Raw genomic sequence first — 19,750 nt, forward strand, 5'->3', positions numbered from 1 at the left:
CACAGGAGTTTGACAGAAGTTGAAGTCAGAGTCCTGCAGTCAGGAGAGGTTGGCCTATTACCAGCAAAATGTAATTAAATTTGCCTGAAATGTATTTGAGATGGAGCTTTTAATGTTTATGTATTGCTGGAAAGTTTAATAAATAATAATAATTAGATGAATACCCCTGCTGGAAACCATCTTCAAGGTGACACCACAATTATCATCATAGATCATCAGACTGATCATTGATGATTAATTAACAGCTCTCACATTTAAACACATTTAAATGTGAACATTTAAACACATTTAAATGTGAGCTAATAACATAATAACATGTTATTTTTATTATGATATTACATGTCCAACAGCCTGCTCTAGCATGCAGACATGTCCGACAGCCTGTTCCAGCGCGGACACCTCACAGCGCGCGAACATGTCCGACAGTCTGCTCCAGCTTATTTTTGTTAAGCTAATTCCAGAGAATTCTCTTGTAACGAATTTCTTCATAAATATTTGGTCTTTTATTTTTAAGTTGCTCATTGCCTGCTTTCTATGTTTTAGAAGAAATTAATCCAATATCAGGTTTCAATGGGGTTAATATGAGTTTGATCACTTTTATTTTGAAGGAGTATTGCCAGAAGCAGCGATCCTTCCTGTGTGATGTCCGGTTGTATCGGTCTGGTCCCGGGTCTTTGTGAACCGTTTTCTCCGCCGTGAGTCCTGCTCTTTCCGTCCCAGAGTCCATCAGACACAGCCGGAGTGAACCAGCAGAGTCCGTATGTTTGGTAAACTGGTTGAAGTGGACTTTGTGTCAGTTTCCGGGACGTTTCCGCGCAGACTCATCTCTGTTAGCCGAGGATGCTAAATGAAGCGTGCTAGCAGGAAGTAGACGGAGCTCGGACACACAGCGCGAGACGGAGTGACTGTTCAACAGAGACCAAACTGTGTTTTTCATGGAGACACAATGTCCAGATAAACCAGTTTAAATGAACTCTGTTCACTTCATCTAAACCCGTCTGAATGATCTCCCGGTGTTTCACGAAGCTAATGAAGTTAGCCTGCTAGCAGGAAGTAGACGGATCCGACCGTAACCTAGCAACACGGCGAACATCAGCGCCAACAAACCGATTTAACGGAGTTTTTCAGGAGGGAAATCTGCTGAGATTTTAGTCAAAATGTCCAAACGTGAAATGCTGAGTTTGCTGGTGAAGCAGCGACTAACTGCGGCTGCTGAGGAGATTTTTGGGCTGTTTGAAAGATCGATAGCAGAGTACGAGGAGGAACTTTCTCGATCAAAAGAGGAAAACGAGCGACAGCAGAAACTCCTGGACGCTGTTTTCAGCCCTCAGCTTCAGATTCACAGAGCAGGTCTGATACAGTTTAATTTTCTTTTACTGTCACTTTTAAATGTTGGGAAACCAGCGTTACAGGAAGTATTCCGAGTCTGAGCTTCAGCCAAGCAGCGTTTTTGTGGCCGGAGACAGGATGTTTTCCGGTTGTCTGTCCTTCCCTCTCCTCTGAACACAATGCCTCAACAACACCTGGAGGGATTTTCTTCAAGTTTAGCCCAAACGTCCACTTGGACGTGTTGGAAATGTTTTTGGGTCCGTTTGGTCTCCTGTCCCTTACTGGTTTCTACCCGAACCTGAAGTCGAACTATCCTTACCTGACCAGATGCGCAGTAGGAAACTTCCTGGTTGTTTTGCTGGCGAGTATGACATGTATATAGTATACAGTATAGTATGACATGTATATAGTATACAGTATAGTATGACATGTATATAGTATACAGTATAGTATGACATGCATATGTCAGACCCTCAGATTCAACAAAGTGTCCGTATCTCCGATAATGAGTCTGTGTTTTCCCGTCTGAACTGTTGGTGATTTTATGGACCATACGGTGGTTTGAGGAGGTTAAACCTTTGAAATGTGTTATCTGCTCAGACTCTGCAGCTGCCTTGTTGGCAGTAAAAGAGGGAAAACTGCATCCCACCCTGATTTGCTGGAGATTATGTGTGGCCTGCTTCAGATTGGGAATTTGGGGTGTCTTATTAGGTTTATGTGGGTACCGGGGCATGCAGGTGTCGTAGGGAATAAAATCTCTGATTGACTGGCAAAAGAGTCCCTCTTGGGACATAGTGTTGATTTGAATGTCCCTTTGGGGACGGGAGAAACCTACAGCCTCTGCAAAGACCAGTTAGACCTTCAGTGGTAAAAGGAACGGGATGAGGACCAAAGGAGCAGGCATTATTTCTCCTTCCAACGGTCAATCAAAGCAGGACCGATGAGGTGGTCTTAACAAGGCTGAGACTGGGTCTTTGTGGTCTTGCCAGCTATTTGCAAATCATTGACAAACCTCCTGATGGTCTGTGTGTGTGTGTGTGTGTGTGTGTGTGTGTGTGTGTGTGTTTCTTTATTCTCAACAGACGTCCAGCAGCTGTTGGGGGTTAAAGGAGAGGTTCCTCCTGAGCAGCAAGAGTGTAGCTCCAGTGTGGACCAGGAGGACCCAGAGCCTCCACACATTAAAGAGGAGCAGGAGGAGCTGTGGAGCCATCAGGAGAAACAGCAGCTTGAAGGGCTGGAGGAGGCTGATATCAAGTTCACACTCACTTCTGTCCCTGTGAAGACTGAAGACGATGAAGACAAAGCTCAGTCCTCACAGCTTCATCAAAGACAAACTGAACAGATGGAAACAGAAGCTGATGGAGAGGACTGTGGAGGACCAGAACCAGCCAGGAACTCACATCCAGATAGTCCTTTACAACCAGTTAGTGAAGACGAGACCTCGTACTCTGAACCTGAGACTGATGACAGCAGAGACTGGGAGGAGACTCGGGAACCTCAGTCAGGTTTAAACTCTCCAAAAACCAGTAAAGCACCTGTCAGTGATGAGGAATTTTATACTGTAAACACACCAGTTAGCTCCTCTGAATGTGCCGGAAACTTCATCCCCGGGGGACATCTGCAGGACTACACTGGAATCCAAACAGGAGAAAAACAGTTTACCTGCTCTGTTTGTGGCAAAACATTTGGACGAAAGGCGCATCTGAACGAACACTTAACCATCCACTCAGGAAGGAAACCATTTCCTTGCTCCGTCTGTGGTAAAAAATTATCTCGAAAGTACAACTTAATTGCTCATATGAAACTTCATTCGGAGGAAAAACGTTTGAGCTGCTCTGTTTGTAAAGTTAAGATCCAGTGCCAAAGCAAGTTGGTCAAACACATGAGTACCCACACAGGAGAGAAATCATTTCGTTGTTCCGTTTGTGGTGAAGTATTCTCACATCGTCGTAATCTGAGACGACACTCGACCGTCCATACAGGAGAGAAACCATTTAGTTGTTCAATTTGTGGTACAAGGTTTTCACAAAATTCAGATCTTAGTCGACACTTGACTATTCACACAGGGGAGAAACCATTTAGTTGTTCAGTTTGTGGTAAAAGATTCTCACAGAAGGTGACAATGAAACGACACTTGAACGTCCACACAGGAGAGAAACCATTTAGTTGCAGCGGTTGTGACAAAAAATTCACTCGACCCTGTTACGTCAAAAAACACAAGTGTGTTGGTGAGAGCAGCAGTAATAAGTGAAGCTGCAGAGATGCCTGTTGACCCATTTTTCCAGCATCATTGAAGCACTGAGGAGTAGATCTGTTTCAGCTCTGACTAAAATCAGTCAACAACAAGCTATCAGCTCTCCAGCTGCGATCGGAGCGCTGACACTACCACTCATTAAGGAAGACTGTTACCACATTGCTGTTAACCTTGACGATTTATTCTCTGTAAGCTGGAAACAAACTATCAGCTCTCCAGTTCAGATAGTAATAGTATTTGAAAATTGTAGTAGCACTCTGTGGTTGAGAAATATGACAAAATAGTGACGATCTGGAGCTCTGCAGAAGCCCCGCTGCCCTAAATTACAATCAAGATTATTTTGATCAATATTGAACATTTATCATGATTGTTTATTGTTTTTAGGGATATATTTTATTGCACTGTCCCAGCAGAGCGCTGCTTTCACTGTCATGCTGCCCTACATTCCTGCTAATAAGCAAATCTTGAATAAAACATAAATAACACGTTTCTCAGCAGGTTTCAGAAAAATAAATGGCAAGGCTTTATTTGTATAGCACATTTTATACAACAGGGCAATTCAAAGAGCTTTACAGAACAATAAAATATCAAAACATAATATAAGGTACTGATTTTTAATAAAATGAAAAGAAATAAAAAAATGCTCACCATCCAATCGTCATAAATTGCATTTCTCTCAGAAATCTCTAAATGTCAAAAGCTTTCAACTCCAAATCACAGGTTTAGTTTTTCTATGGTATCTCTCAGCATCTTAGTGTTTTTATGTGGTATTCTGAGGGATTTTTATCCATTCTGATCAACTCTCAAGTGGTATAAAAAATTTATGTGGCAATGAATCTGTCAAACAAATGGTATCAACCCAAAAAAATGCTGCAGCCGAGCATGAGAATTACCGTATATACTTGCATCATAATGTTTAAGCCCCTGTAGACAGTTTTTATTACAGATTCATGACCAGTAAAACCTGACACACAGTGCTGAACTGCATTAATCTCCATGTTCCCAGCTTCCAGATGAAGTAAACCACTTCTATGAGACATAAAATAAATATACTGTAAATCTGCTACCTCCCCACAAAGGTCCCTGTCCAAAAAAGAAAAGACCAAAGTGGGTCTATGTGGGTTTATGAGGGTTAAGCAATACTTTTCTGCTAAGATGAAGCTGCACAATCAGTTTGTTTGTGTTTACTTGTGTTTGTTTTGTTGTTTGGTCACTGTGCTTTTTGGCATTACATTTAAACTCTGATTAAACTTGATTTAAATTGTATTAAAGTATTTTATGTTCCCTTTTCATCACGGTGGTCGACATTTGTGATTTATCAATGAACTTGCTCGATGTATCTCTCAAGTACAATATTTATTTTAAATGTAATTGACTCTATTGTTCTTGAATTGTTCTCATGGTGTGTAAAACATTATCAGTGGATTTTAACCCTTTAGGGCTCACTTTAATATTACACAATTAAAGCGAGCCCTAAAGGGTTAAAATCCACTGATAGTCAGTTTTCCCCAAAATTTGCTTTTCAGAATCAAGCTTTGAAAAATATTACACATTAATATTATTTTCTACATTCATTTAGTTGATTTTGTAACCAACATCGGCCCTAATCACAAATCTAATATTTTTATTGACAATTTAGTTTTTGTAGAAATTAAAAACACAGTCTCAGCCAAGGCTGTGGATGCATTACATAAACATGGCAAAAGACTGGATCACATAATAAAGCTCTAAGGCTAATTTCCACCTTTGTTCATTTCCTGTCCCTGGCATTTAAACCTTTAAAACATGGTCATATTTTTGTGATTTCTTTCAGAAATATGGGGGACAAAAGGTATGAGCAACTTCACATGAAATGTCCCACAAATTAAAAAAAAGGTGACAAGAAAATTAGCTAGAAAGAAGAAAAAAATGGTTCATTTACTTTTATTTTTGTTTGGTTAATTTCGGGGAACTTTCTTGTAACTTTTTATGAATTTCTCGATCATGTTTTGGCCTTTTTTTATTTTATTTTTTTAAGTTGCTCATTGACTGATTTCTATGTTTTGGAAGAAATTAATCCAATTTCAGGTTTCAATGGGGTTAGTATAAGTTTGATCACTTTTATTTTGAAGGAGTATTGCCAGAAGCAGTGTCGCTTCCTGTGTGATGTCCGGTTGTAGACGTGTGGTCCCGGGTCTTTGTGAACCGTTTTCTCCGCCGTGAGTCCTGCTCTTTCCGTCCCAGAGTCCATCAGACACAGCCGGGGTGAACCAGCAGAGTCCGTATGTTTGGTAAACTGGTTGAAGTGGACTTTGTGTCAGTTTCCGGGACGTTTCCGCGCAGACTCATCTCTGTTAGCCGAGGATGCTAAATGAAGCTAGCGGAGCGTGCTAGCAGGAAGTAGACGGAGCTCGGACACACAGCGCGAGACGGAGTGACTGTTCAACAGAGACCAAACTGTGTTTTTCATGGAGACACAATGTCCAGATAAACCAGTTTAAATGAACTCACTTCATCTAAACCCGTCTGAATCTGAATGATCTCCCGGTGTTTCACGAAGCTAATGAAGTTAGCCTGCTAGCAGGAAGTAGACGGATCCGACCGTAACCTAACAACACGGCGAACATCAGCGCCAACAAACCGATTTTAACGGAGTGATTTTAGTCAAAATGTCCAAACTTGAAATGCTGAGAGATTTTGTCAACCAGCGACTAACTGCGGCTGCTGAAGAGATTTTTGGGCAGTTTGAAAGGACGATAGCAGAGTACGAGGAGGAGCTGGAGATACACCGACAACAACGGAAACTACCGGAGCCTGTCCGGTTACGCACAGCAGGTACGTACAATTCATTTTTTCATTATCACTGTAAACTGCCGAGAAACCAGCAGTGGCGGGAATATTTGGATTACTTTAGCGAAAGCATGAAGACAGCTGTCCTTCACAAGCGATGGTTGGATGTTATGAAGTAGTGTTGCATTTACTTGCAGTTTGTACCCAAATTCAAATCCCAGATGCTTGAACTGGAGTTTGTTTCATTGCAGCAACTGTGAGCTGATATTCTGTAGGGTTGTTAGATAATATACGTACGTCATTTGTATCGACCAATAATGGCTGGTTGGCTTTCTTTCAATGATTTGTTTTTATTAACACTGTTCAAAATAAAGTGCAAATATAACAGATTGTAATTTTACTTTACAGTAAATTTATTAAAGCACAGATGAAAAAGATACCTATCAGAAACAAAAGAGAAGAGAACACAAAAAGAAAAAAAAGGGGGTGAAGAAAAAAAAAGAGCATTGACTTAAGGAACATTTAGAAGTACTTATGTACACACATATATGTGCTCATTACATATGAATCAGAGTAAAGACAGAAAAGCGTCAGCCCTGCCTGCCTCTGTATGGGACTCCGTTTTCCGGTAATGAAGTGGTTATGCAGTCTGTACATACATCCATGCATGCGTGTACAGACACACACATAAAGGCAATTATCCATATATGGAGACATGAAGACAGTAAAACACAACAAAAGGTTACGTTAAAGTTGGTCCAGCGAGAGTCGCATCTTTGTGGTCGGTTATATCCAAAGAGAGCAGAATGTCGATAAGTTGAGTTGTTTTATATTTGAAATGGGCAAAAAATCCAATATTGTGTGTTGCTACTTAAGTTACTTTTCAGAGTATGTTTTTCATCCCCTTATTTGTCCAGTGAAAACCACGAATCTCTAGATTTGGTGATTTTGAATGTTTGTCATAATCTGAAAGATGGTGTGTTTCTTTATATGTTAAGTAAATTCTTTCTAAGCTGAATAACCTCTTTAAAAACCCTCTTGGGAGAGCTGCAAAATGCATCGCCATAGAGTTTAAAAAAAACAGCAAACAACCTGGTTGTTGTGGTTGTTCTGAAATCATGAAAAGCGGACTCTTTGGAGATCTGTGGTTCTCACAGGAACACTTGAAAAATGATGATCTCATAGAAAATTATTCATTACTGGAGATTGAACTTCCCAACAGTAAATAACAACCTTTGAAGTCTGATAATCTGTTGTAAGTTTCTGCAAACCACCGATAATATAAAACACTTTATTACTGTACGTAGCAGATTTTTTAAGTGTTGCAGCGATATACCGTTTTTTAATGTACACTGTGATATGGAAGTTGCTGGTTAATATACCCCGTACGTTTGTGTATCTATGATATTAGACAAAATGCAGCTGGATGGAGAATCTTACCTTTGTTTTTGTTATTTTCAGAAAGGGAACTTTTTTGACTCATAATTCCATCAATGTTTCAAATGTAAATTCCAGCAATAAAATGTTTGTTTAACCAACTGTAAGTAAGGCTGGGCGGTGTGGCCTTGAAATAATATTGCAGTGTTTTTAGGCCATATCGCGGTATATGTCACAATATTTTAAATGTCAAATAGCTTCATAAATGTTGGACTGGGCAATGAAATCAAATGTCACGATATGATGAAATACGTAGATATTTATACTGTGACAACATTTTAGGGACGACTATTTGTACTTAGACAAAAATATTTACACAATGAGATTTTTGATTATGATCAATAATGTGAATTTGATGACTTGAGCAGAAGAGTCTGATAAGTTTAAAAAACTACATCACTTTACTGCAGCCTTTAAAATCAGGGGAAGACAACGATAGTTTCTTATCATGATGTGACGATATCCAAAATCTCAGACAGTACGTGGTCTCATATCATGGTAATAATGATGATGATGATGATGATGATGATGATGAGACTGTTATCGTATGCCATTGCAATCCAATTTGTTTATAACCCAAGTTGAGGAAAGTCACATTTGAAGTGTTAATATGATTTTTATTTTTTAAGATGTGTGTATGTATTTTCTGATTGTCCACAGACGTCCAGCAGCTGTTGGTTGTTAGAGGAGATGTCCTCCCCTTCAGTGTGGACCAGGAGGACCCAGAGCCTCCACACATTAAAGAGGAGCAGGAGGAGCTGTGGAGCCGTCAGGAGGGAGAGCAGCTTGAAGGGCTGGAGGAGGCTGATATCAAGTTCACATTCACTTCTGTCCCTGTGAAGACTGAAGAAGACGATGAAGACAAAGCTCAGTCCTCACAGCTTCATCAAAGACAAACTGAACAGATGGAAACTGGACTGGACTGTGGAGGACCAGAACCAGACAGGAACTTACATCCAGATACACATTTACAACCAGTTAGTGAAGACGAGACTTCACACTCTGAACCAGAAACTGATGACAGCAGAGACTGGAAGGAGACTCAGGAGCCTCAGTCAGGTTTAAACTCTCTGAAAAACAGTGAATCACCAGTTAGCTCCTCTGAATGTGCCGGAAGCTTCGACCACAAGAAACATCTGCAGGAAGAAACTGAAATCCAAACAGGAGAGAAACCATTTAGTTGCTCCATTTGTGGTAAAACATTCACTCAGAAGAGGTTGTTGCAGTATCACTTAAGGCTTCACTCAGAGGGAAAGAGGTTCAGCTGCTCCATTTGTAAAGTAAAGTTCAATTTCAGAAGCAATTTGGTTACACACATGAGAATCCACACAGGGGAGAAACCATTTAGTTGTTCATATTGTGACAAAAGATTCTCAGTAACAGAACACCTGAGACAGCACTTGAATATCCACACAGGGGAGAAACCATACAGCTGCCCATTTTGTAGCGTAAGGTTCGCTGCCCAGGGAAATCTGAGGCGACACCTGCTTGTCCACACAGGAGAGAAACCATTTGGTTGTTCAGTTTGTGGCAAAAGATTTGCTCACAAAGGAGATATGAGGCGACACTCGTACATCCACTCAGGAGAGAAACCGTTCAGTTGTTCAGTTTGCGGTAAAAGTTTCACTCAAAAGACAGATTTGAGCCGACACTTGTATGTTCACACAGGGGAGAAACCATTTAGTTGTTCAGTTTGTGGTAAAAGTTTTACACAAAAGGGAACTCTGAAACAACACATGATTGCTCACACAGGAGAGAAACAATTTAGTTGCAGCGTTTGCAATAAAAGATTTGTTCGTCTCTATAATTTCAAAAGACACAAGTGTGCTGGTGAGAGCAGCAGCAAAGAGTGAAGCTGCAGCTTGTCGAAGCATTTTTTACTCGTAGCATTGAAGTACTGAGATTAAGATTTAACACTGATCAGCTGGAACTGCCAGATTTAAGCTGATACAGCCTCCACCATTAGCCCTGTAAGCTAAGATGAAGCTGCATCATCATTGTAATTAACCCTTTGGGGCTGTTTGGCTCATTTTAGGTGCATATTATGGCATTCATTTTGACAAGATTGTGTACTTGAGTGTAATCAGTGAATTTGCAGCTCAGCTCCTACAATAAGTCTAAAATACACTGTGGAAACTAAATAGTTACATTCAGACTGTTCAGGTCCAAAAATGCTCCATTGAAACCCATTCAAACTGACATTTTTGATCCCACAGCCATCAGAGCAGAAAAACAGGACTTGTATTATTTCTGGGTGTCATTCTGGGCTTTTGACTCTGAATTTGTCATTTTGACTATTTTCCACCTGATGAGGTCATTTTGACCATATTTGGCATATAGAGGAAATACATGCTATTTCCACTCGGTGACCTGTCACAGTCAATGTAGCTGCTGATCGCTGACATATCCCAGACTGTCAGCAGCTACACTCACACACTGACATATCCCAGACTGTCAGCAGCTACACTCACACACTGACATATCCCAGACTGTCAGCAGCTACACTCACACACTGACATATCCCAGACTGTCAGCAGCTACACTCACACACTGACATATCCCAGACTGTCAGCAGCTACACTCACACACTGACATATCCCAGACTGTCATAATAATTTTAAAAATCTACTTAGCAGGTAATGTATTGAATGTAATTCATTTTTTGTGATGTTTTTTTTCATATAAAAACAGAGTATAACAAAAAACTGGCATTAAAGGGTTAAAATTCTGAAAAGTAATGGATATTTATGATCAGGACTGATGTGGGTTAAAAAAATTAACTCAATGAAAATAGAAAATTATATTAAGGTATAATATTTTTAAAAGCGAGGTCACTTGTATTTGTCGATGCAGTGATGGACTGTGTTTACTGACAATAGTCTTCAAGAGTTCCTCAGCCTATATAGTAATATTTAGTTTACAGTCATGCTGGTTTTTAATGCAGTGGAGTCCGGGGGGGTCAAAGGTCACGTCCAATTCAGTGTTGGCTTTCAGCTTTGTCCCTTATGTTCTGAAATTTCTGCAGATTTTCTGAATCTTTTGGTATTACAGGTTGTGGAGGTGAAATCCATTCATTCTTTGCAGTTGTGCTTTGAGAAATGTTTTTAAACTGTTGGACCGTTTTGACCAGTTTTTCAAAAAAGTGAGTCTTTTACAGATTCCCATTTATACCCATCGTGACACTTAAATCTGTGACCAGTGAACCCGTTTACCCGAGAAATGTTCCAAACAGGTGGCTTTTTTTAGCATTTCACAACTTCTACAGTATTTTGTTGCCCTTGTTACAACTTTTTTGTGACGTGTTGCAGATATCAAATTCAGAATAAGTGCGTATTTAAAAAAAATAAAATAAAAATTGAACTGTAAATCTCTTGTCTTTATATTGTTTTAAATAGAGTTGTTTTTTTTTTTAATTGCAAATCATTGCATTGTGTTTTTACATTTTACGCAGCATCTCAAGTTTCTTTCTTAAAATGTTACATTCTGACAATGTGCCTGACAACGCCAGATTTTATGACCTTCACACCTTCGCCACACAGATGGGAGCAAGTGTTTACACAACTTGGGCAAATGAAACTGTGTCGGTCTCAAACTGACAGCTGATGCTTGTTTATCAACTCATCCTGTCAGCTCTAATTCAGATATTCTGTCAGGTAGTTTATTTTTATTTAATGCATATTTTGGAAGCTGTTCATGTGTTGTTTTTTTCCTAGTCTTAAGTAACTAAAGCGGTCAAATGAATCTTTGAGTATTTCCACATCACGCTAATTGTCATTTCTTCATTATATGTCAGAGAAGTTTAAAAAAGTACAAATATGTGAAGCAGGAGAGCAAGTTTCTTATGTACTGATTTTTTTTATTCTATTGATGTTATTAGACCACCAATTCTGTGGGTTTATTACATAAACGAGGGGGCTGGTGGGTCAGGATAACACAAGTTCAGAGGCTGTTTTTCCTTTATGAAACAATAGAGAAGATCGTGCATTTACACTTTTACTAACAAGTAAGTATGAATTTACTTATTTATTTATTTATTTTAACAGTTTTGAGCCTCAAGAGTCTCAATCAAGTAACCTCAGTTTGATTTCAAGATGCTGCTGAGATCATGAAGTTTCAGTAATAATGATCCAATAATATTGTAAACTTTCTAAAATCATATTTACTGGAAGACTGGACTCAGAAGATTGTGAAAGAGCGGGACGACGGAGTTCAGCAGGAGGCAGTGATGCAACTTCAAGGATGTCAACTGCCGTAAAACCCCACAGAAGAAGATTTACAGAAGAATTCTTCTGCACAGCTGAGAGCTGTGAGCTTATAAACAGATCTATTTTATTTTGAAGGAGCAATGTTGCCGGAAGCAGTTGGTCTGGTCCCGGGTCTTTGTCGTGAACCGTTTTCTCCGCCGTGAGTCCTGCTCTTTCCGTCCCAGAGTCCATCAGATACAGCCGGAGTGAACCAGCAGAGTCCGTATGTTTGGTAAACCGGTTGAAGTGGACTTTGTGTCAGTTTCCGGGACGTTTCCGCGCAGACTCATCTCTGTTAGCCGAGGATGCTAAATGAAGCTAGCGGGGCGTGCTAGCAGGAAGTAGACGGAGCTCGGACACACAGCGCGAGACGGAGTGACTATTCAACAGAGACCAAACTGTGTTTTTCATGGAGACACAATGTCCAGATAAACCAGTTTAAATGAACTCTGTTCACTTCATCTAAACCCGTCTGAATGATCTCCCGGTGTTTCACGAAGCTAATGAAGTTAGCCTGCTAGCAGGAAGTAGACGGATCCGACCGTAACCTAACAACACGGCGAACATCAGCGCCAACAAACCGATTTAACGGAGTTTTTCTGGAGGAAAAGCTGCTGAGATTTTAGTCAAAATGTCCAAACGTGAAATGTTGAGGTTGTTGGTGAAGCAGCGACTAACTGCGGCTGCTGAGGAGATTTTCGGGCTGTTTGAAAGATCGATAGCAGAGTACGAGGAGGAACTTTCTCGATCAAAAGAGGAAAACGAGCGACAGCAGAAACTCCTGGACGCTGTTTTCAGCCCTCAGCTCCGGCTGCACAGAGCAGGTCTGATACAGTTTATTACTATTTCATTATTTCCTTAAACTGCTGGGAAAGAAATGTTGAGAGCTTTTACCAAAATAAAAGCACAAATACTGTATCACCCTGCGAAATACTCTTTAACAGGCAGTGGTGAGTTGTTACTGAGTGATGTTACGTTTACTTTACCAAAGATTTTATACAAAACATACAACATTTCCTCCATGTTGAGGAAATCAGTAATATATGTTAGGGATCGACCGATATGGATTTTTCAGGGCCGATACCGATTATTAATAACTAAGCGAAACCGATAGCCGATATGTATAACCGATATTTATTTGCAGTAAAAATGAAAATTTTGGTGTCAAAATTTACAGAAACACACCTGGGATTAGAATGAATACAGTATACTGTTAGTTTACACTGAAAAAAATGGCCTTAACTTTTTGTAAAATAACATGAACACATAATTAACATAATAACATGAACACATAATCTTAATTGAAATGCCTATTAAAACAAAAAGTGCAGGGGCCTTCGAGTAGCATTTCCCAAAACTCACTCAAATGAATAAATAAATAAATAAAATAGCTCCCTGAATTTTTGAAAAAAATCAACAAAATAAACTGAACTGTTCTCATAATTAACATAACATGAACAAATAATCTGAATTGAAATGCCATGTCTTTGCAGGTATTGCAGACTGCCTTTCCTGGGGTTGGCTGTGTGAAATACTGCCATACTGTACTTTTCACCCGCTTCTTTGATCCATCCATCTGTAATGAGGATTTAGAGAAAGAGAGACAAAAAAAGAGTGAGAATTAAAAAAGAGAAAATATATATTCATTTATTAGAGCAAAATTGTCTGTTAAACTTCCACTACACTACATAATATTCTTAATGATAGCCTACATTAATAACATTTAATTAATGATGTCTTAAGTGCTCTCCCTCTCAGGTAGGATACATCTGATCCAGCCTGATTAAGACCAAACAATAAAGAGGGCGGCCAGAACCTTGGATCACTACATTCATTTTATAGATATAATAGTTACTTTTCAGATTAAAATTTTACATAAAACAGCATGAGTAAATAAAGACACAACTTTCAGTGCTCACCAGAGTTTTTCACTTATAGTTCCTTATTTATTATTATATTTATTTATTTAGAGAAATTAATTCATATTCAGAATCTCAGAACATTAAATGTACACTATTGTGCTTAGAAGTGTATGTCATATTACATAAGAATAAGGCACTTGGCAATTGTAAATGCAAACAATAAAGGCTACTTTACACGCGTGGGTTCTAGACGCGACGGTAAATTTATTGATTGAAAAAATTCGACGTGTGCTCTCTGCTTGACTCATTGAAATGGCCCATCATTTCCCTGGACTTTACGAGTGACCGGCAAAAAGACGAATATTTAACATCTATTCTGTGTGATCATTGTGTAGTGACAGCATGAGCGCTGAGGGAGAGGCGACTGTAAACAAACAAGGACACGTTAGCGTGTGGTGTTAAACTTATAGGCTATAATCGCCTCAGGTGTTGTTTATTGACAAACCAGGAGCCGCCCCACGGGCTGAGACACGTTAGGAGATTAATTATTCCCACAAAGTAATGATAACCGTAAGTGTCTCCTATTATTATTGTGCGTCTGGCCCCAGCTCTAAAGCGGCTGGTCGTGTCAATTATAATGTAGCGGTGAGCCATCATTAAATAGCCTACCCCATGTTGAAGTTGTGAAAAGTTTAATCTCAACAGCCAAACTGCAGGTTTTCCTCCCTTATACTTGCTACAGCCTACCTATGTCATATTTTTATTTAATTAAGCAAGGGACTTCAGGTCATCTTCACTCACATCTTTTTTTTTTTTTTTTTTTTTTTTTTTTTTTTTGTCGTGAGTGATGCTAGTCCTATCTTGCAAAGTCGTATGCTTGATGTGACTAGACAAGTAGGTTGGTGAAATGTCGACTCTGGGCCTGCATGTTATCACTAATATTGATCAAGGTTGTGGTATTTTTAAAATCATCCTAAAGGTCTTTGAAACTTCGACTGACACTGCCTTACCTTTTCTGCTGGATCAGCCACCGAAGCAGTCCTCTGTTTCTCCTCTGTGTCTGTGGCACTGCATTTAGAGGCTTCAGTGTTGATTGACTGGCTGTCACTGGCTCACTTGTGCCAAGTAGCCAATCAGTGAGGGATGTGGGCGGGACATTGTTACACAACCAAGAGAGTGGTGACTTCAGGCAGAGACGGCTGCATCAGAGCTGAAGGAGCGCATTTTAAAATACATTAATTAATTTTATCGGTTATCGGTGAAAAAAACGGCCGATGCCGATGATCGCAAAAATGCCGAATATCGGACGATATTATCGGCCAAGCCGATAATTGGTCGATCCCTAATATATGTGGCTTTGGTGTAAACATGGAGTAACTTTTTTTTAATCTCTGTGTTTCTTTCTTTATTCTCCACAGACGTCCAGCAGCTGTTGGTGGTTAAGGAAGAGCTTCCTCCTCAGCAGCAGGACTGGAGCTTCAGTGAGGACCAGGAGGACCCAGAGTCTCCACACATTAAAGAGGAGCAGGAGGAGCTGTGGAGCCGTCAGGAGAAACAGCAGCTTGAAGGGCTGGAGGAGGCTGATATCAAGTTCACACTCGCTTCTGTCCCTGTGAAGACTGAAGAAGACGATGAAGACAAAGCTCAGTCCTCACAGCTTCATCAAAGACAAACTGAACAGATGGAAACAGAAGCTGATGGAGAGGACTGTGGAGGACCAGAACCAGACAGGGACTCACATCCAGATAGTCCTGTGCGACCGGTTATTGAAGACGAGACTTCACATTCAACAGAAACTGAGAGTGGTGACGAGACTCCACATTTCTCGGCTTCTGAGACTGATTATAAAAGAGATTTGGAGGAGACTCAGGAACCTGAGTCAGGTTTAAACTCTCTGAAAAACAGTGAATCACCAGTTAGCTCCTCTGAATGTGCCGGAAGCTTCGACCACAAGAAACATCTGCAGGAAGAAACTGAAATCCAAACAGGAGAGAAACCATTTAGTTGCTCCATTTGTGGTAAAACATTCACTCAGAAGAGGTTGTTGCAGTATCACTTAAGGCTTCACTCAGAGGGAAAGAGGTTCAGCTGCTCCATTTGTAAAGTAAAGTTCAATTTCAGAAGCAATTTGGTTACACACATGAGAATCCACACAGGGGAGAAACCATTTAGTTGTTCATATTGTGACAAAAAATTCTCAGTAACGGAACACCTGAGACAGCACTTGAAAATCCACACAGGGGAGAAACCATACAGCTGCCCATTTTGTAGCGTAAGGTTCGCTGCCCAGGGAAATCTGAGGCGACACCTGCTTGTCCACACAGGAGAGAAACCATTTGGTTGTTCAGTTTGTGGCAAAAGATTTGCTCACAAAGGAGATATGAGGCGACACTCGTACATCCACTCAGGAGAGAAACCGTTCAGTTGTTCAGTTTGCGGTAAAAGTTTCACTCAAAAGACAGATTTGAGCCGACACTTGTATGTTCACACGGGGGAGAAACCATTTAGTTGTTCAGTTTGTGGGAAAAGTTTTACACAAAAGGGAACTCTGAAACAACACATGATTGCTCACACAGGAGAGAAACAATTTAGTTGCAGCGTTTGCAATAAAAGATTTGTTCGTCTCTGTAATTTCAAAAGACACAAGTGTGCTGGTGAGAGCAGCAGCAAAGAGTGAAGCTGCAGCTTGTCGAAGCATTTTTTACTCGTAGCATTGAAGTACTGAGATTAAGATTTAACACTGATCAGCTGGAACTGCCAGATTTAAGCTGATACAGCCTCCACCATTAGCCCTGTAAGCTAAGATGAAGCTGCATCATCATTGTAATTAACCCTTTGGGGCTGTTTGGCTCATTTTAGGTGCATATTATTGCATTCATTTTGACAAGATTGTGTACTTGAGTGTAATCAGTAAATTTGCAGCTCAGCTCCTACAATAAGTCTAAACTACACTTTGGAAACTAAATAGTTACATTCAGACTGTTCAGGTCAAAAAATGCTCCATTGAAACCCATTCAAACTGACATTTTTGATCCCACAGCCATCAGAGCAGAAAAACAGGACTTGTATTATTTCTGGGTGTCATTCTGGGCTTTTGACTCTGAATTTCTACAATTCTACAATTTCATTTAGCAGACGCTTTTATCCAAAGCGATGTACAACACAAGCAAGAATTTAGACTTAAGGAAAAAACCCTTAGTAAGTGCAAAAAGTGCTTCAGGTGTGATTGGTCACAGGTATTGCCGTCTAGTGGCAGAAGAAGTGCCGCACAGTAGTGATCTCAGCATCTGAGATTCAACAATCTCAGTGTCACTACTTATGATGACAGTCAACATACAACATCACACAACTTTGTCAGTGCTAGATAATCATTAGGTCCTGGGTTTTGGACCTTCTGACTTAATTTACCCCAAAGGGCAAAGAGGAGAAGAGCCAGGTTAAGTGCCGAGGTGTTCTCGGAACAATTGAGTTTTCGGTTGTCTCTTAAAAGTAGAAAGGGACTCAGCAGATCGCACAGAGTTTGGAAGTTTGTTCCACCATTTGGGAACAACAGAAGAGAAGAGTCTGGCTAGAGATTTAGAGCCGTGCTGGGCTGGAAGCACCGGGCGTCTTTTGCATGCAGAGCGTAGTGGGCGAGAAGGAGAGTAGACCTGGATCGGGGATTCCAGGTAGGCTGGAGCAGTTCTTGTGATTGTTTTGTAAGCCAAGAGAAGTGCTTTGAATTTGATTCTGGCTGCCACTGGAAGCCAGTGAAGAGAAATTAGCAGCGGGATGACGTGCTGTTTTGGGCTGGTTGAAGACCAGACGTGCTGCTGCATTCTGGATCATCTGAAGAGGTTTGAATGAGCATGCAGGGAGGCCTGCCAGAAGAGAGTTGCAGTAGTCAATGCGTGAGAACACAAGAGCCTGAACCAGAAGCTGTGTGGCCCGTTGGGTCAGGAAGGGTCTGATCTTCCTGATGTTGTAGAGGGCATAACGACAAGACCGAGAAACTGAGGCCACATGAACCTTAAAGGTCAGCTGGTCATCAATCATGACACCCAGGTTTCTGGCTGAGTTTGTGGGCACAAGTAGGCTCGAGTCAAGTTGGACACTGATCCGAGGCTGAACAGATGGACAAGCTGGAAAGACCATGAGTTCGGTCTTAGACAGATTTAGCTGAAGGTGGCGTTCCTTCATCCATGTGGAGATATCAGCCAGACACGCTGATATCCGAGCTGAGACCGTTCTGTCATCAGGTGGAAAGGAGAGGAAGAGCTGAGTGTCATCTGCATAGCAGTGGTAGGAGAAACCGTGGGAGCGGACCGCTGCACCGAGTGAGGTGGTGTACAGAGAGAAGAGTAGGGGACCAAGCACCGACCCCTGAGGAACCCCTGTTGATAGGCCATGTGACCTAGACACCTCTCCTCGCCATGACACTGTGAAGGATCTGCCTGTGAGGTAGGACTTGAACCACCATAGGACAGAACCTGAGATGCCAAGCTCAGAGAGTGTGGAGAGGAGGATTTGATGGTTCAGAATTTGTCATTTTGACTATTTTCCACCTGATGAGGTCATTTTGACCATATTTGGCATATGGAGGAAATACATGCTATTTCCACTAGGTGACCTGTCACAGTCAATGTAGCTGCTGATCACTGACATATCCCAGACTGTCAGCAGCTACACTCACACACTGACATATCCCAGACTGTCAGCAGCTACACTCACACACTGACATATCCCAGACTGTCATAATAATTTTAAAAATCTACTTAGCAGGTAATGTATTGAATGTAATTCATTTTTTGTGATGTTTTTTTTTCATATAAAAACAGAGTATAACAAAAAACTGGCATTAAAGGGTTAAAATTCTGAAAAGTAATGGATATTTATGATCAGGACTGATGTGGGTTAAAAAAATTAACTCAATGAAAATAGAAAATTATATTAAGGTATAATATTTTTAAAAGCGAGGTCACTTGTATTTGTCGATGCAGTGATGGACTGTGTTTACTGACAATAGTCTTCAAGAGTTCCTCAGCCTATATAGTAATATTTAGTTTACAGTCATGCTGGTTTTTAATGCAGTGGAGTCCGGGGGGGTCAAAGGTCACGTCCAATTCAGTGTTGGCTTTCAGCTTTGTCCCTTATGTTCTGAAATTTCTGCAGATTTTCTGAATCTTTTGGTATTACAGGTTGTGGAGGTGAAATCCATTCATTCTTTGCAGTTGTGCTTTGAGAAATGTTTTTAAACTGTTGGACCGTTTTGACCAGTTTTTCAAAAAAGTGAGTCTTTTACAGATTCCCATTTATACCCATCGTGACACTTAAATCTGTGACCAGTGAACCCGTTTACCCGAGAAATGTTCCAAACAGGTGGCTTTTTTTAGCATTTCACAACTTCTACAGTATTTTGTTGCCCTTGTTACAACTTTTTTGTGACGTGTTGCAGATATCAAATTCAGAATAAGTGCGTATTTAAAAAAAATAAAATAAAAATTGAACTGTAAATCTCTTGTCTTTATATTGTTTTAAATAGAGTTGTTTTTTTTTTAATTGCAAATCATTGCATTGTGTTTTTACATTTTACGCAGCATCTCAAGTTTCTTTCTTAAAATGTTACATTCTGACAATGTGCCTGACAACGCCTGATTTTATGACCTTCACACCTTCGCCACACAGATGGGAGCAAGTGTTTACACAACTTGGGCAAATGAAACTGTGTCGGTCTCAAACTGTGACAGCTGATGCTTGTTTATCAACTCATCCTGTCAGCTCTAATTCAGATATTCTGTCAGGTAGTTTATTTTTATTTAATGCATATTTTGGAAGCTGTTCATGTGTTGTTTTTTTCCTAGTCTTAAGTAACTAAA

General features: G+C 40.3%; 2 protein-coding genes across 3 annotated transcripts; both read left to right on the forward strand.

Moving 5' to 3' along the window:
- The first annotated feature begins 572 nt into the window (after window positions 1-572).
- Window positions 573-11,156, forward strand: LOC121939500 (uncharacterized). 2 transcript variants are annotated; one of them, XM_088090842.1, is made up of 3 exons: window positions 573-1,350; window positions 2,412-2,834; window positions 8,450-11,156. In XM_088090842.1, the coding sequence occupies exons 1-3, from the start codon at window positions 1,158-1,160 to the stop codon at window positions 9,640-9,642; spliced, it is 1,809 nt and encodes a 602-aa protein (XP_087946968.1). In that variant the 5' UTR covers window positions 573-1,157; the 3' UTR covers window positions 9,643-11,156. The 2 variants fall into 2 exon arrangements, with proteins under 2 accessions (XP_087946968.1, XP_042338452.2); XM_042482518.2 differs by lacking the exons at window positions 573-1,350; window positions 2,412-2,834 and adding an exon at window positions 5,695-6,397.
- Window positions 11,157-12,123: 967 nt separating this feature from the next.
- On the forward strand, window positions 12,124-19,388 carry LOC148186732 (uncharacterized). The gene is made up of 2 exons (XM_088090840.1): window positions 12,124-12,857; window positions 15,314-19,388. The coding sequence occupies exons 1-2, from the start codon at window positions 12,665-12,667 to the stop codon at window positions 16,570-16,572; spliced, it is 1,452 nt and encodes a 483-aa protein (XP_087946966.1). The 5' UTR covers window positions 12,124-12,664; the 3' UTR covers window positions 16,573-19,388.
- The last annotated feature ends 362 nt before the right edge of the window (window positions 19,389-19,750 follow it).

Source organism: Plectropomus leopardus, chromosome 17 (assembly GCF_026936395.1).
Source record: "Plectropomus leopardus strain MGB_pleo_1.0 chromosome 17, ASM2693639v1, whole genome shotgun sequence".
In the NCBI taxonomy this organism is placed as follows: Eukaryota; Metazoa; Chordata; class Actinopteri; order Perciformes; family Serranidae; genus Plectropomus; species Plectropomus leopardus.